General features: G+C 41.3%; 1 protein-coding gene across 1 annotated transcript in view; it reads right to left on the bottom strand.

Moving 5' to 3' along the window:
- The window catches only part of RIPOR2 (RHO family interacting cell polarization regulator 2), a 162,770-nt gene that overhangs the window by 10,810 nt on the left and 134,156 nt on the right, over window positions 1-17,804 (bottom strand). Inside the window, exons 11-17 of the mRNA XM_060244128.1 lie at window positions 15,339-15,487; window positions 12,946-13,075; window positions 10,715-11,398; window positions 6,647-6,834; window positions 4,331-4,499; window positions 3,011-3,146; window positions 1,528-1,692 (exon numbers count right to left, since the gene is read on the bottom strand). Coding sequence (XP_060100111.1) covers window positions 1,528-1,692; window positions 3,011-3,146; window positions 4,331-4,499; window positions 6,647-6,834; window positions 10,715-11,398; window positions 12,946-13,075; window positions 15,339-15,487 — 1,621 coding nt within the window. The remainder of the gene's footprint in view (window positions 1-1,527; window positions 1,693-3,010; window positions 3,147-4,330; window positions 4,500-6,646; window positions 6,835-10,714; window positions 11,399-12,945; window positions 13,076-15,338; window positions 15,488-17,804) is intronic.

Genomic DNA, 17,804 nt, shown 5'->3' with positions numbered 1-17,804 from the left:
TTCAATTTGGCTCTGCTTATCTCCAGGGATCAAGCACGGCTCCACATTTATCTTTGTCCTTAGCTTCCTTTGAAAGGGCAGCTTCTTCCTCATGGTCCTTCAGCGCTGGTGGAGGGCGGCAGCTTCCAGTTAAACCCTTGCCTGGCTCATGTGGTGGTGGGGGGAAGTACTGGGTGAGAGGGGGACTTTCTATGGATGCTAGTGCTACCTCCTAGCCCAGACATCCCTGGCACTGAGTGCCCTTTGTTTCTAGCCTCCCTCTTCTTTCCTTCCTGGCAGCTAGGAGAAGGAAGAGATGGAAGAAGGGGATGAAGGCAGTGGTGGCAGGACTTACTCAATACCCTGGTTTCCATCCTCTTTCCCTCTTAGTAGTGAGGAGGTCGGAGGGGAGGCTATGCATTCAGTACGTGGCTTCCACTGCCTTCATTCCCTTCTTCCATGCCTTCCTTCTCCAGACTGGTTAAGTAGACAAGCAAAGAGTGGGAAAGCAGTGGGGAGAGACAGAAACAGTCACCGACTCTGGACACCGCGAGAGTCACAAACAAAGGTGGCAGCGCTGCAAGTGAGCGGATTAGCTGGTGAGTGGTCGGCTGGCCAGGTGAAGGGGACGGATGGGGTTCTCCACCCCTGTGAGTATCATGAGTCCCCCGTGTTAATCATAGACCAATGCTCAAAGAAAATTTTGGGTTTCAAATACAACACATTTTTATTGGTATTTAGAATGTAGGGCAACATATTTCAACATGATAATGTTCACGAACATTTCAGGGGTGTCAAACATGTGGCCCGGGGGCCAAATCAAGCCTCAGAGGGCTCCTATCAGGCCCTCGAGCAACTGGCTGTCATCTGTTGCCTTCTCCCTCTTACTTCCTTCTGCATAACAGCTTGCTTTGCAAAGCTTGCTCAACTGCACAAAGCCTCTATTTTCTCCATTGGCTGAGGTTCCTCCCTTGGGGAGGAAGGAGGAGAGGGATAGCTTGCTTTGCCAGGCTCTCTCAATTGCACAGCAGAGCTACTGAGCCAAGCCTCTCTTCCTTCTATAGGCTGAGGTTCCTCCCCCTCCTGGGGAAGGAAGGAAAGAGCCAGAGCTTCCTTTGCCCAGTTCCCTGGATCCCATGGGAGAGATACAAAAAAAGCACCTTTAAGACCAATGAGTGCTAACGTTTTAAGTATGTTTTATTTTAAGGTGTTGTTTTTTAAAAAAAAATTAATTGTGTTTGTCTGTGTCCTTTATAAAGTTTTTATGTAAAAATGTAAAAAAAAAAAATAAAAAAATGTTTATGTCCCTGCTACCTAATCTTAAATAGGTACACACACGGCCCGGCCCGACATGGCTCAGTCCAACAAGGTCTCATTATGTCAGATCCGGCCCTCATAGCAAATGAGTTCAACACCCCTGATCTGTTTCCCAGGTGATTTCAGTCAAGATGTAAGTGATCTAACAGACGATGGCTGCAATTACAGAACCCATCCATCAAAGAGGTGCCTCCTGCATTGCTAATTCAAAAACACATTCAAGAACTGCACCTGTTTCTGCAAGCCCCGGATATTCCTCATTCACGGCCGCAGCAAATGTGATGTCCAGTTGTTTGATCAGCCTGTCTGCGGAGATGTGGTACATCCCAGAAGAATGGGATGTACATTTATTCCAGAAGGACAGGAGGGAGATCCTTTTTTGAAATTCTGGGATTGCTGATAGGGAAAGAAAACCAAGAAAGGAGTTTATTTATTGAAAGCATTTATTAGCTGCCTTGCTTCCTTCCTCAACACAGCTTACAATATACATAAAATACATAGAGTACATAAATTACATAAAACAGAAATTTAAAATCACAAATTAGGACAGATTGAATCATATGCAGTCCTAAATAAAACCATTTTCAACTGCCATCTAAAGATCAAAAATATGGAAGCCAAGTGCACCTCCCTGGGGAGGTAATTCCACAATCAAGGGGCTGCCACAAAAAGGCCCCCTCTTGTGCACCCACCAAACAAATTTCTTTGATTGACTGGATAGTTAGGATGCCCTCTCCCTGTGATCTGAATTCCTGGGCAGGACCATATAAGAGAAGACAGCCCTGGTCCCAAGCTATGGAGAGCTTTAAAGGTCAAAATCAATACCTTTAACACGGCTTGAGTAGACTGGTAGCCAGTAGATATCCTATAGTACAGGAGTCACGTACTCTCAATAACTGGGCCTGGCCAGCAGTCCAGCCGCAGGGTTCTGCAGCATCTGTACAATAGCTGTAGCATCTGGATAGTCTTCAAGGATAGCCCCAAGCAGCACATGTTGCAGTAGTCTAGTCTAGATGATCCAGGAATGGGTGCAGCAGACACACCAGCAGAAGCTGGGTGAAAGCACTATGGACCACTGCAGCCACCTGGTTTCTAGGGTGACTGCTGTGTCAAATAGCAGGCTCAAGCTGCAAATCGCATGCCCAAGCTGCAAAACCTGGCATCTAGGACTGGAGAGATCTGAAGTCCCTGGTCTCCCTAGACAGAGGGTAACCCAGACCCTTGGTCTAATCAGGATCAAGTTGATGCTGCCAGAAATCCAGATTCATAGTATTCTAACTATTGCTGAGCCACATGCTTTACACCAACTTCCTTTGAGAGTTTTAAGGAGTTACATTTGCTTTTAAAAATAAAAATGACAAAAGGCATGAAATCCATGGGACATAACCTACTTATAAATTTGGTGTGCTTATGTCCTATAAATGCTTGTAATGGACGTCTACACAACACTATTTCTGCATGTCCATGTTATACAGTCTATGATTTGGATTCTTGAGAATTTCATGTTTTAAAAAACAAAATAATCTTCTAGCCCTCAGTGTTGCAGAGAAATTGATAGATTTAAAATGCATAGGACATGTTAGTTAAATGCTGTCTTTCATTTTCAAAATGTATGCTTTAAGAGCATATTTTAATACAGCATTTAACAGGGAAATGGTTAAGGAACATTTAAATATAGAACCATATTTTCCATGGAAATTATGCCATTTCTTACCTTCAGTTATAGGTCTGATGTTCCCCATGTTCTCATCACTGATCTCTGCAAGACACTCAATCACTAGAATCTGTTGGGATAGTTTATCTAGGAGGTTTCTTGTTACAAACTGAGTTTTGCTGGAAAACACAATTTGCTAAAAAAAAAAAAAATAGTTGAGAAAATTAAATTACATATACACATGCAACATACGCAAACAAACATATGGGGAGAGCATAGGTGATATAATAACATTATCAATAAATCTGCTAAAAAGCATGAATATGGGGAAAAAACAAAATTTAAGCAAATAAGAGCTGGTTTACTGGTTAGAAGTGATGGACTAGGATCAAACAGACCAGGTTCAAATCCTCAATCTTCCCTGGAGCTTACTGGTTAGCCTTGGTCACTTCTTTTTCTCAGCCTAATTCACCTCACAGGATTGCTGTGGGGATTAAATAGGGGGGGACATAACTATGTATGCTACCCTACTGGCCTGGAGCAAGGATGGGATAAGAACAGAGGTGTGTGTCCAACCACACAGTTCCAAGGATTTAAGGGCCCAAGTCTTCAGAAGATGGGTTGGTGATTTCCACTGATTCTTCTCCCACTGCCTATTTATTTATTTATTGCTTTTCTGCCCAGTCAGGGCTACCAAGACAGGTTTCCCCTCTGTGCTGTTCCAGACAGTCTACTGACCTCTAGGACTAAAATTCCAGGGGCTCAGGGCACTGCAAAGAGAGGGAGAAGTAGGAAAACCCTGCTCCGTGAGGTTTATGGATCATTAGATGTATGCCAATATATTTTATAATGAGTAACTTGAGAGTTCTCTCCATTTGCACAAATCCACTTTCCATTAAGTGGATTAAAGTAGAGTACGTAGATTTAAGAAAACTTAATCCCTTTGGATTTAGTGTGGTTTATACTCAGCTTGCTGGGGGTAAAGTGTAGATGACTAGGGAAGGCAATGGCAAACCACCCCATAAAAAGTCTGCCATGAAAACATAGTGATGCGACATCACCCCAGAGTCGGAAATGACTGGTGCTTGCACAGGGGACTACCTTTACCTTTTTATGGCTCAAACCCACCTAGATAGTGTAAAGGCTTTTCTATATTTGTTTACATCAAGGCGTGTTAGATATGCAATTGGGACTGAACAATATCTAATTTGATTAGGCACTCTGAATTTGGGATATCTACCAAGATCTGCTTGTCTCACTATGCAGAACAAATAAGGATAATTTAAATGTGATAAAAAGAAAAGACAAAATCCCTTGTTTTGGATACAAACATGTGTTCAGTAGCAATCTGTTAAATACAAATCTAGACAAGGGCATTACCTGAATAAGCTGTGTGCAATACTGCAAGTGCTTGACTATAGAAAGATCAAGGCTTTCATTCCCTGTGGTCAATGGAAGAGGGCTTCCAGCTACGCTGGTCCCAACTCCTGTGTCTTCTGTCAACGCTTCACTGAGATGCCCTCTGGCTTCTGGGTGTTCTGACCTGTAACTGTTCATGCCGGGAGGTAAGTGAGCAACTTGATTTTCTTTTCATGTAGGCTCAACATGACTAACATCATGCAAAAGAGGAACTGTTGAAAGCACCGATTTGTAACCAAACAGCCCTTGGTAGGCTAGAAACCTTTTAATGAATGCATCATATCTCAAATTGGCAGTGGGCTAAAGGAGCAGAAGCCAAAGAAGTGTCTGCATTTAAAGAATATATTGCTTCCACAGTGGCCTACTTGTTTCTCTGAAACAATACCTCTTTTGTGTAGAGTTCTCACTAAGAAGTCTTTGAAAATCAGACTTCATTAGAACTCGTTTTCTAACTCACCCCCCCCACCTCCCAAGGAAATCTTGGCCTGTTGACAAAATGCTTTGCCAAACTGTTTTGGATTTAACTGAATTATAGATCTGTGGTTTCAGAAGTTATACAATTAAGACCTAATCTGTCAGTGCTTTACCAGCCCTTGATTAATAACCAGCCAAGGAATCAAAAGGGGAAGCTGTGGGAGCAGAAGAGATGATGATTTCTTTGAATGTTTAAGACATACCAAGAACACAAACACAAGTTTAATTTTTCTTTTTTTTATATACAACAATGCAAATCTCACTGTTTAAATAAATTAGTTCAATGTTTACAGTGAAATACGGGTTGCAGAACATTTGAGAAGAGCATCTGTGCTTGTAACTAACAGATGTTACAATGTAATAGTTTTGAACACTTCAAATCAGCAGCAGGGATTTTATTAAACTCTCAGGATCTTTATTATCAGAACAAAACCAAGTTGCTTAATCATTAGACGCCAGGTCTCTTACTGTTTCTGCTAAGGGGTTTTCACCAGGCTTGACTGCGTTGATCAGAATAAATGCTGATAAGTTTTCTAGATGCAAGATCACACCTCTATTAGTAACTTCAGGAGCAATAATTACACAAAAAAGCTGGGACGTTGTGTTGATATAATAGTACTTATATTATACTTGGTATTAAGATGCAGGGCAGGGGTCTTTAGTGTTCTTTACCCTGCAGGCACCTTTGGAGTTCTTCTGACATACCACGATGGGGGCAAAGCCACAAAATGCCTGCCCCACGAGGTAGAGCCGGTCACAAAACAGCTTTAACAGCCTATTTTCAGTCACACAGAGATGATTCCTGTGCTGAGGTGGCAGCTGCTGTGAAAGCAATGTTTTTAAATATCTGCACAGCCAATCAATTCTTGATTGGTCAATCGGAAGTGTTACTGGGCAGAGACCCCACTTGGCTCCACCTGCTTTCTAAAAACCCCTGGCGTGCACCAAGAAAGGTGTTGGCAGGTGCCATAAGGCTCATGGGCACTACATTGTAGAGGCAGTAGCTCCTATATACGAACAACTGGAGTGTTACCCCCATCAGTAACCTGCCTTTGCAATCCAGGGCTTGAGTGAGATGTTCAGACTTTTATTCCATCCCTCCTATAAGGGAGTCAGGACAGTTCTCCCTTTCACCATTTTGACCTCACAACAACCCTGTGAGGGAAATTAGACTGAGAAAGAATGGCTGTCCCACGGTCATGCAGTGAGATTCATGGCACAGTGGGGATTTCAGCCTGAGCCTCCCTGTCCAGCATTCTCATCATGGCATCCAGGGCTTTTTTTGTAGCATAACTCCTTTGCATATTAGGCCACACACCCCTAATGTAACCAATCCTCCAAGAGCTTACAGGGCTCTTCTTACAGGGTCTACTGTAAGCTCCAGGAGGATTGGCTACATCAGGGGTGTGTGGCCTAATATGCAAAGGAGTTCCTGCTATAAAGAGAGCCCTGACGGCATCACAAGGCTCCTCTCACCATCTCAAGAGTTTTAAAGAGAGAGGCACTTTCTCCAGTTCATGACCGAGAAATCACACCTGGTGGCAGTTCACTTTTTTATTTTGAAGCCTGACTGAGAGATTTCTTGGCAATGCAGCAGAGAATATTCAGGCAGTGTCAATTAATTCTCAGTCTCCAGTATGAAAACCTGTCCCAAACCCTGAGATTCCAGTAAAATATACGTCCCGCTCCTGGTCCTGATACCTAATTATATCATTATTCTTTGAGCAATGAGTGTTTATCTGGATTTCTGATGACTAGTTCAGGAGCCTGCCCTAAAGAGTGGAAAATATTAGACCTTCTTACCTGTTTTTCTCAATCTCCGAGTCTGAGAAGACAGAGTCATTCCTTTGACCATTGCCACTGCAGAGCTCATCTGTGCCCCCCTCATCCTCATCGAAATCAGAGGTGTTCAGGAAGTCAAAGCTTTCCAAAGCACTTTCAACAGTTAGGCTTAAACTGGAGGACCTGCTGTGGTTCACTGCTGGTCTGCACTGTAATACCAAAAACAAAATGAATGGGAAACCAAGAACAGGGGTAACCATTAAGTGTTTTTGGGGTAAGTAAAAACTTCTCAACTTAACTTTTTTTCCAGAACTTCATATTAATCAATCAATCAATATTTATTATAGTCAAAGACCAGTACAGCAATAAAGGAAGACAATAAAGTACAGCAATCAAGACTCTCTCAAATATTTCCTCTTACAAATTACAATGTAACAAAACTTTGCTACCGCCTGAGTTACTGAGCTTCTGTGTATCTTCCAATAAAAATTTCTGAAGTACCTCAGTTCTAAAATTTATATAAAACTCCAAGGGTTTGAATTTAGATAAAAGTGGGGTAATTAGTCGCAATTTTACCACTTGATAAAGCTCACAGTGCAGGAGGATATGCGAGACCATTTCAACTACTCTTTCTGAGCAAAGACAACATCGTTTCTGCATTGGTAGATGGGAGAACCTACCAGCTAATAATGCAGATCTTCCAATTAATAAGAAATAGGTGGACAACTAGAATTAATTAGCTGTGTTTGCCTGAATTGCTGAGGTTCACATGCAAGTTTATTTTCAAGATTTTAGGGATTCCTCCATCAGCGATTAGAATTCTTATTGCCATCCTTTTATTGTACTAAATTATGTATTTGTTTTAATTTTATGTATTTTTTTTATGTGCATCGCCCAGAGCCTGGCCTGGCCAGGATAGGGTGATTAATCAAATCAAAATGTATGATGATGATGATTTTACTTTAGATGCTGTGACTTATGTGGCATTATTTGTGGAGAGCAATAGGTAAGAGCTGCAGTGAAACTTCAGAGATATTATCTAATATAAATTAGTTAGGAATGACGCCTCACTACTGAAAGACTTGCCCAGCTCTATCTGTTTTTTAAAGCATCAAAGACAAGACTTTTGAGCTTAGTTCTGACCAGTTTTTGATAGCAGCTTTCAGACATGAGCTCAGATAAGCAGTGAGAGAGGAGAACTAGTGAAAAACATCTCCGATTTTGCTGGGGAAAATGACCTTTAGATTTAACCTACTGCTCTTTGGGGTATGGGGGGGGGGAGGAATCTTAATTTTTTAAACAGTCATGCCATGAGCATAAAACACTTTCATAGGGAAAAGCTCCAAATAAACCCCAGTTTAAAATTTCATGTTTTAAATCTGCGATTAATATTACCAATTTATTGTCTTTGCAAGCAAATATGGTGAGGGAAGGTAAGAAGGTCAAAGCCAGTAAGTGAAATATATATAAAAATAACAATCATTCAAACCACTCATTTTCTGTTCAAATTAAAGCACACATTTAACTGTACACTGCAGAGTTACTGAAACATCCAATTGTCACTCATTCTCGGTTTGACAGTAATTTGCAGGTAAATTTCAGAGCCATTATTACAAACATCAAGTTCTAACAAATGTATCTCTAAATGTTGCTCTAATGAGTTACTATACAGCCCGCAAGTACCTTACAGCAGGGGTCCCCAACCCCCGGGCTTCAGACCAGTACCACTTCATGGCCTGTTAGCAACCAGGCTGTGGAGCAAGGCAGAGGTGCTGCACCATCTCTTTCCCGCCCCCCGGGACCCAGGCAGGTGAAAGAGGCAGCACAGCCTCACTCTGAAGCACCACCTCTTTCATCCACTCAGGTCCCAGGTGGGTGGAAGGGGTAGCGTGGCAGTGACCTTCTCCTACCCTTCATTTAAAGACCCCCATGGGGTCAGGGACAGGGTGTGAGGGGGGGGGCAGCCTGGAGCAGCAAATACCCCAGCACCATACATCAGTCCATGGAAAAACTGTCTTCCACGAAACTGGTCCCTGGTGCCAGAAAGGTTGGGAGCCACTGCCTCACTGCACTATTCCAAGAAGAGTTACACCCTGGTAAGTCCATTGACTTCAATCAAGTTAGAAGGGTATAACTCTGCTTAAGATGACTCTATCGGTGTCAACAAGCTAACAGTCGAACTTGGGACAGCTGGTGGATTAAAAACTGCCCTGTGCCAGTTCTCAAAGCAATAAAGCCCAGAGCCTACTGAATTTGTTAATGATAACTCAAACATATAACAATCAAAGATATATCTTCCAAGTTTTTAAAAAACACATCAGACTATTTTATTTTTTAAAACTAGCAGATACCTTAACATTCAGGAATCGTGAGTCTATCAATACTTGCCCCTACGGTGCAATTGACTAAAGAAATACACAAGATCACATTTTGAACCCCAGAGTAACATGCCTGGAGTAATTACCACCTTATGATCCGCAGCCATTGATCCAGTGCTCTATGCACATCCTAACCTGCATACAGAGCCTCCAGCATGAGCAGGTTTATGCGTTCATTTTAGTGGAGGAAACCGTTCTGTATACATGTCTCTTACTGGTGTATGATCAAACTAGAGTACTGTGATCACATATGAATGGTTACCATGCAAAGCAGATTTGAATTGCTTCATGTGAGCTGTGTGCAAGCCTATTTTTGTCTGCGGTGCCACTGAGAAATGGCCCTTGGTACAGCAAGCTGCTGCACATGATTAACTTGTCCCTGTTACCATGTAAAGTTACTGACGGAACTTTTTACTGATATACCTCTACATACACTCCAGGAACTAAAGCATGGGTAAAGTACAGTGTCATGAATGCAGATGGTGTGAGCTTCTGCCAGTCTTCAGGGGTTAGGTAGTACCGAAGAAGGGAGGAAAAACAGTGATATAGATCTGGTCTCAACTAGGTGCAACACTCCCACTGGTAACCTTGCTCCCAATGAGTTCATCTTATGATGTTGTTGAGGCAGAACCAAACAGAGCAGGAGGTGTCATCTTTCTGTGACGTGCCTCCTCCGTTCCTGGCATGTCATTTCCTCAAATGGAGGTTGAAGGATCCAGACCAACCCTCTCAGCTTCTGGATGTCTCCCATTTTCTTATTTGGGCCTACACCAAGAGTTTTCCATCGTATATTTGTAGCTATAACCAGAGACAATCAATATTTTGCCAGGGTTTCCATACTGGTTTTTTTAAATCCCCGTAACATTTATTCCAATTTAACACTTTGTTGCTTTGTAGTTCATCTGTGTCACAAATGAGAAAACGATGCACTGAGCAAGGGGGATTCTATTCCCTTTCCTCACAAGCATGGCAACATTGAAAAGGCTCGATGGCCTGAATGAACAGCCAGCATCAGTTTTACATGTTGGTTTTACAAACAGGATTGCCAGGTCCAACTCAGGAAATATATGGGGACTTTGAGGGTAGAGCCAGGAGACTTTGGGGGTGGAGCCAGTAGTAAGATTGTGACAAGCATGATTGAACTCTGAAGGGAGTTCTGGCCATCACATTTAAAAGGACCATGTGCATTTTAAACGCCTTTCCTTAACTGGAAATAATGGAGAATGGGGGCACCTTCTGTTGTGGCTCATAGAATTGGACCCCCTGGTCCAATCTTTCTGAATCTTTTTTGGGGGTGAGGATTTGAGATGCTATGCTGAAAATTTTCTACTTGTACCTCCAAAAACAGACACCCCCACACACACAGAGTCCCTGATACCCACAGATCAATTCTCCATTATACCCTATGGGGGACCAGTCTCCATAGGGTATAATGGAGTGCCCAGTGGACATTCAAATCCAGCCTCCCTCCTGCTTTCTGATAACCCTAAAGTGGGGGAGGGTCTCCAAATCTGTGGATCCCCTGCTTCCAACTGGGAATTGGCAACTGTGGTGTAGACTGTATTCACCCAGTGTTGGTGTATTGTGTACATATTTTCCCCCTTCTGTAAGTAACCATAAATAACTTTGGTTTGGATAAGAATGTTTACTCCATTGTTTATAGTGCATGAGATTAAACTTTCATGTGTTTTTAACCTGAACCTGAACTTACTTTTAGAATTTCATCCAGGTGTGTTACTTCTTGGTCCAGATCCTGAAATTCTTTAAATTGTTCTTTATGTGGCTCAAGTGCTAGAAGCAGCCCTTGAAATGCTTCTTCTAGGCTTCCATCTACGCAGGATTTATAGCCTTCAGATTCGCCACTTATTGATCCTTCGCAATGCAGCTTTTCGGGTGTTGCAGGACCTTCTCCTGAAGTGAGTCTTTTTACAAGCTGCTTAGTGATATTGCCTTCAAAAGTATCCAGTTCCACAGGTTTGAGCTCTGATAATTCATCCGTGTCCTGCAAGAGAGATACTGGGGCACTGCTATGTAAGAAAAGATTGTTGCTTCTGGAAACTGGAGAGGTTTGGCAAACTTCAGAATCTATATGAGAAATCTTTTTCCCCTCACTAAGTGGCATAGGTTCTTGTGACTTTAAGTCCTTATATTCAGGTGTGGAGTCCACTGATGAGCTGGTGCTGATATTGTCCAATGCATGAGTTTTTGATAACTTCTGCCCATTATGTTCTGGAGGCGTGACAGTAATTTCAGGATTAAAATTATCCGTGGCAGAAGAGGAACCAACAGAACTGGAAGATTGACTGCAATTGGAAATATCATTGAAACTGAAAGACATTGGCCGCTGCTCAACTTCTGTTGTCCCATTTTCAAAGACGTCGTCATGCAAGTTTGACTGCAAATACAACAAAAACTGTTAGGAGATAAAAAGCAAAGTATCTTTCCACAAAATATTAAAGCCAATTCTCAACATAACTTTAAGTTGCTACTGAAAGAAAATGGAAGTGAAAGACAGATCTCTCCAGAGTCGCAAAAAACCCTGCCTTTTATTACACTGCTTTTAAAAGACATGGAATAACAAAAAGGAAATAGCATAGAATAAGAAAAAGGAAATAAAGCCAGCATCGGTATAGGAAAAACAAGTCTGGGGCTGAAAAGGTACTACAACTTTACTTAACACTTCATGCACATAAGAGAAGGCAGAAAGAGCTTGTATTTTGCTGACCAAATTTCATCTACTAGAAAACAAATGTGCGAAAAACACTGTATGTCATATATTCATGGGTACCACCATATGTTGACAAACACTCCAGGGCAAATACTTAAGATGAAAAGCAGATTTAGTTCCTTGTATCCAAATTTAGTGTGTGAGTTGCTGAGCACACTATTAAAGTTTTCAACATGATAATGCAAGATAATTAGCTTTTATATGCCATTAATATCAAGGGGGACTAAGGTGTGAAATGTATTTATTTTATTTTTATACTGCCTATGAACCAAATTTTTATACTGCCTATGAACCAGTATAAAGTTCCAGTTGTTGTTTTTTAAAAAATATTTTAATTTTTTTTAAAAATCTGGAAGTTTATATCTTGAAAACAATATCCAGCCAACAGAACTTAGTACTGATAAAGAGCTTAGTATTTTGCCTTCATTACAATAATGCCCAACTGGACCTATAGCAATAACACAACAAATTGCCTCAACACTCAGTCAGCAAACTAGAGATCTCTACTGAGGTCTGTGACATGCAAGAAAACTGAGGACTGCTTGAATAGTGAAAAAGAAGACCATTCCGTGCAAAGAGAGCTCCCATGATCCAGACTCACATATTGTTTTAGCCCTGCTCTAGGCCTCAGCCTGAGAGATGGAAGGTCACTAAAGGAGCGACTGCGACGCAGCTTGTCAAAGAAAGTGTCCTGGAGAGCATCTACAATGGAAAACTGGAACCTGTCTTGTGGAGGATGTAGCCATTTCTTCAACAGTTAAGGCAAAAAGGGGGCAGTTAGTTGACTAGTCGTATAATCCCAAAAATACCTGTCTAGGAGTAGATCCTTTGAACAGACCCTGAGTAGGATTCTTAGTAGACCTGCTTATGAACATGCCCTAGATCACTTTGTATAACTGTACAATACATAGCTTAAAATGGCATCAAGATTTTGAAATCTTACGGTAAAATTTACAAAGATACTACAGTAATCCAGGCAATAAGGAATCCAGGAGCGCATTAACTGACATATGTGTAGTTTAGAGGAAAAGAGACTTTAACAAAAATTATTAGTAAGCAATGTTAGAAACGTGTTTGCTATTCCCCTCAAAATTGGAAGGACATCAAAATTTAACCACTATACTTTAAAAAATGGTGCAACCCACCCCCACACCTAAGTCCATTAAATGTATTTGCTAAGGTAAATATATATGAAATGGTCACATTGAACTTACAAAGAATGAATGGTCCTTGAAAGTTGGAGTTTCTGGGGTACCTTGACTATACATGGACACCCTTCTCTGGAGAGCAGATGCTCTGTTTGTGTTGTTTGTAGACGGGGTCATGTCCTCAACATCAAATGGGCTGCAAAAGCACAATCTTCTCATTAAACAGAATTACCATTACAAGGACCGTTTGTTTTCTTTTCATTTTAGGTTATTAGAGCAGGGGGGGCATCCAGACTCTTCTTACTGAGATTTCATAGCCTCTAGCAACACATTCTCAGGACTGTTCAGATGGTTAGCATGGCTTATAGTTAGCAATTGCATATGGATTTATTTTCAGATACTTGGAAACTCAGAGAGACTTATGCGTGTAGATCCACCAACACTGTTGTTACATTTTTGTCTTGTCTCTATGAATATCTTTTTTTCTTTATTAGGAAAAAATCTTATTTAGTTGTTGGATTTTAAGTCTTCTCCCCTTTGTTCTTTTTTTCTGTGTTTAAAAATAAATAAATAGATGAGTAGCTGTGTTGTTGGTGCCTGATGAAGGGAGTTTTGGCTCTCAAAAGCTTGTACACTGGAAGCCTTGGTGGTTTTTAAGGTGCTACTACTTAAATCTTGCTCATTCACATTACTGTATCTTTGCACCCTGACTTCAAATTGTTGCAGACCTCCAGACATCTTGAGCATACAATAGTGTGATTAAACGGCCAGAAATGCATGGTGGGACAATTTGAGCAGTAAATGCTGGACTTTGTCAAGGGAGCCCAGGGTGAGGACACGGGGGTGATGACTGGGGAATGGAACAGTATAGAGTACAGATGTTAATGTCTGGACATGCATGTTAAATGCGGTAGGGAGAAGGGGTTACATCAGACCAAACAGCCTGTCTGATCACAGTCTCTAGCTATCAAACACAAAATGGCTTTATTTTAAAGCACGGCCAGCCTTAGCAACAAACAGAGAACTAGTGAAGACAGTAGTAGTAAGAGCTCTTCTCTACTTTTGCCAAATCTAGGGCTGTTCTTCTGAGCTGGGAAGGGGGAGTTCTGTTATATCAATTATTCAACCATTTAGGAAATTCACCACAGAGCCTCAAATGGAAAACATCCTGTTTTGGATGAGACTGTTGCACAGCAGCACTGGAAGCCATCTTCTGACACTCAAGAGTTCCTGCAAATAGCCTGGCATTTGCAACCCAATCTTTTTTTATTATTTCAAAACCATTTTAGGGATATGAAAAGGATATTCTCTCTATCACATACATAATATGGCAGAACAAAGCAGGAGTCAAGTAGCACTTTAAGGCCAACTAAGTTTTATTCAGAATGTAAGCTTTTGTGTGCTAGAAGCGCACTTCATCAGACAACAGGATGGAATGGAAAGAAGTCCTACATATAGAGAGAGTGGGTAGTGAATTAGTATGCAAAATCAGGGAAATGTATTTTAGCAGATTAAAAGAATCACAAGTTGGAGTCTGGTGATTGTTAGTTTGTGTTGACTGGGCAGAAACAACAGCAAAGGCAATAAATGTCAGAATAGCAGATTGATGTCTATGTCATTAGGTATCCTAAGTGTGAAGTGCAATAAATAAGTCTGGGTTAAAATGAGGACATTTCTTTTACAGAGGTTTTTCCTGTCCACCTAATTTAAACATGCAACACACATATAAACATCATTCTAGTTTGCCATTAGAAAAAAAATACATTAAAATATAGTGGAAGATGGGTTAGTATATGAAATGAGATAAACAGCCAATATCCCTTATTTGAGTATGTCAATACAAAAAACATTATTTTGATACAGTCTTCTAAAAGAGAAATACATTGGAATATTGTGGATATATAGCTATACTTGGTGAAAGTGGGTTTAGCACCTGGATCTATAATATAGCAGAGTTCAACAGAAGAGGATCTTATTAAATCTTCTGGTTTAATATATACATTTGAGCCCTGAACAGTGTGTGTACTACACTGCCTTTTGACTCCATTGTTAATCATTTTTTCCTCTCTGTGCCCAACTAAAGACAATATTTTGTGCATTTTAGGAGAGGGGCAGCAGTTCAGTGGCAGAGCACCTGCTTTAACATGCAGGAGGACTCAGTTTGATCTCCAGCACCACCAGTTAAAAGGTTCAGTAAACAGATGATGTGAAAGACCTTTTCATGAGAATTTAGCCAGAGCAGACAATACATGATAGACCGACAGTCTGATTCAGTGGAAGGCAGCTTAAGATGTTCACCTCATGAAGTTGCCACTAGTCCACAAAAGCTGATACCATGATAAATTCATTAGGCACCAAATACCTACGTCATTTTTTTAAAAAAATTATAATAACCTAACACAACAAGCTCTCTTTGATTTGAAATAACAGTGACACACCAAAGGAATAACTTTACTTACTGCCAAGTTATTTCCAGGTTCAGCTTTATCGTACCAAGGTCATTAATGTCCACAGCGACAACCTGAGGCTGAGCAGCAAACAAATCTTTCGTTTCACAGGTGACACTTCCCACCAGAATGTGGGTAGCAAGGCCTTTAACTTCTGTGACCTGGGGGAAAAAAATGAGTGTTAATAACTAGGAATAGAATTATTACATTTTAACAGTATGTTGGTTCAGAAATACTGCTCAGAGGCAGTCGTTCTTGCTACATGGCAACATCACACCTTTCCGAAGTGGAAGAATAAATCAGCACTTGCACTTGAAGCTCTTGTATAAATGCAAGAAAAATGCAGGAAAGAGAATGCTTCCCCCATTTCTACTATTCCACAGAATGTGCAAAACAGAATTATTCACAATGGCATTTTTAGAAAGACAATAGTTTTGTAGTGTTAATGTCTGTGCAAAAATTTTGGTCAGTTTACTACATCCTTTATTGTATGCATTATACTGTTTTAATGCATTGTTTTCTAAAATTCTGTAATCCGTCTTGAATGTCAGTGGGAAAGGAATAGAAGTATACAAGAAGAAAATAAATAAAATTGTCATGTCTATTATGTTGACTGAGAAGAAGCCAGTTTGGATTGGAACGCTGCTCCTTTGGGACAGAAGCAGAGCTGATTTTGGTATGTCTTTTTTTTTTGGTTAAGGTATGTACCTATTTTTCAGCCCCCAGGGTAATCTTGCTTTCCAGAGCCAGATTAACAATTAGGCCAAGTAGGCACTAGCCTATGGGCCTCCGTGTTTTAGGGGCCCCGGCCAGTTCCACCCTGGTTTCCCCCAGCTTGCAGCCCTCCGAGCCTGCATGAGTAGCCAGCAACACAGCTGCTCTCTGCCGCCTGGTGCAGCTGCTGCTGGCACTGTCGCCAAGTTTGCCTTTCTCTGCCTCTCCCCTACAGCTTAGTAAAAGGGGCTTTTAAGAAGGTGCCTGCAGGCTGCAGTGAGGGCTGTGGGTGGTGGGGCAGGTGCTCAGACTCTGAGATAATTTGCAAGGGGGCCCTCAAGATTTCAACTGCCTAGAGGTCTCCACAGGGTTTAATCCAGCACTGTTGCTTTCCTCCTTCTCTCAGCTAGAGGGAAAGTTTAATCTCCTTTCCCTCCCCTCTTCAATACATTGGAAATACATGTATGATGACAATTCTTGTGTGTTTGTACATGAACTGTGCCTTTGTGTTCTCATTTAGCATTTGGCTATAAAACAGCTTAAGACTTGGCTCCAAGCTAGACAAGACACCACAGATTCACCATCGGCTTGCCAGACATTCCAGTTTCTTATTCACTGATGAACTTGCAAATTAAACAGACCATTATCATTCTGAGTGCACCAGGGCAAGGAAATGTATGCATTATAAAGATGTGGAAGAAATTAATTGCATATTGGAACTTAAGCAGGGAAAAAAATGTAAGACAAGCTCTCAGCATAGTCCTGTAACTCAGAAATTCTATGATCAGCCAGCTTGTTCTGCTTTGTAGCTGGCATTTTCTGCAAATCTGACAAGTCTAAATCACTACCTCCACCTAAGAATCATTCGCTTGGTATTAATTTTAAATCACTAATACCACTGCTTAACATCTCTTTAGAAATGCCAGTTTGGATCTTAAGAAGCATGTGCATCAGGTCTTACTGGTATTCTGCTCTCCACACTAAGTCTCTCTACTGCCACTGTATTTCATACATTCCTCAACTACAGCATCTAACACACTGTTGACACTGCAACTAGAGGCAGAAACTGGAACATCCTATGAGTATGTGAATATGATCTAACTCTCCAGAGCCAGTTTGGCGTAGTGGTTAAGTGTGTGGACTCTTATCTGGGAGAACTGGGTTTGATTCCCCACTCCTCCACTTGCAGCTGATGGAATGGCCCTGGCTCAGCCATAGCTCTTGCAGAGCTGTCCTTGAAAAGGCAGCTTCTGTGAGAGCTCTCTCAGCACCATCTACCTCATAGGGTGTCTGTTGTGGGGGAGGAAGGTTAAAGGAGATTGTAAGCCATTCAGAGTGAAGGGCAAGGTATAAATCTAACATCATCTTCTTCTTCTACATGAGGTTCTCTGGATTCTCACCATAATAAATAGCCCAAAGAATCAAGCAGTGAGGTTGAAACTGATGTTGTGCTGCATTTGAGGCATTCATAAAGTTGGACATCTCACTGGAATTGCCTTATACTCCAGGTGCTAGCTTCATAAGAATGCCAAGTGACCATCTGAACTGCCATAATTTGATTTACTCAAAAGTTGATGAGGACTTTGTTGTTGATTCGCTCAAATGAAAAAGAAAGTCTGAGATGGTGTGAAAGTTCTGTTGTTACATCTGCGACACCCTCAGTTTACATTTGCTTGCGCTAGACTCCTTGTTGCAGCCTACAGAATTCACAAGGAATTATTATAGAAGGTATTCAATGCATGAATTGTGTTTCCCAATAGTCCA

The sequence above is a fragment of the Heteronotia binoei genome, chromosome 7, assembly GCF_032191835.1.
Source record: "Heteronotia binoei isolate CCM8104 ecotype False Entrance Well chromosome 7, APGP_CSIRO_Hbin_v1, whole genome shotgun sequence".
NCBI classification, from domain to species: Eukaryota; Metazoa; Chordata; class Lepidosauria; order Squamata; family Gekkonidae; genus Heteronotia; species Heteronotia binoei.
Note: the sequence above shows the minus strand (reverse complement) of the source record. Positions and strands in the feature narration are given on the sequence as shown.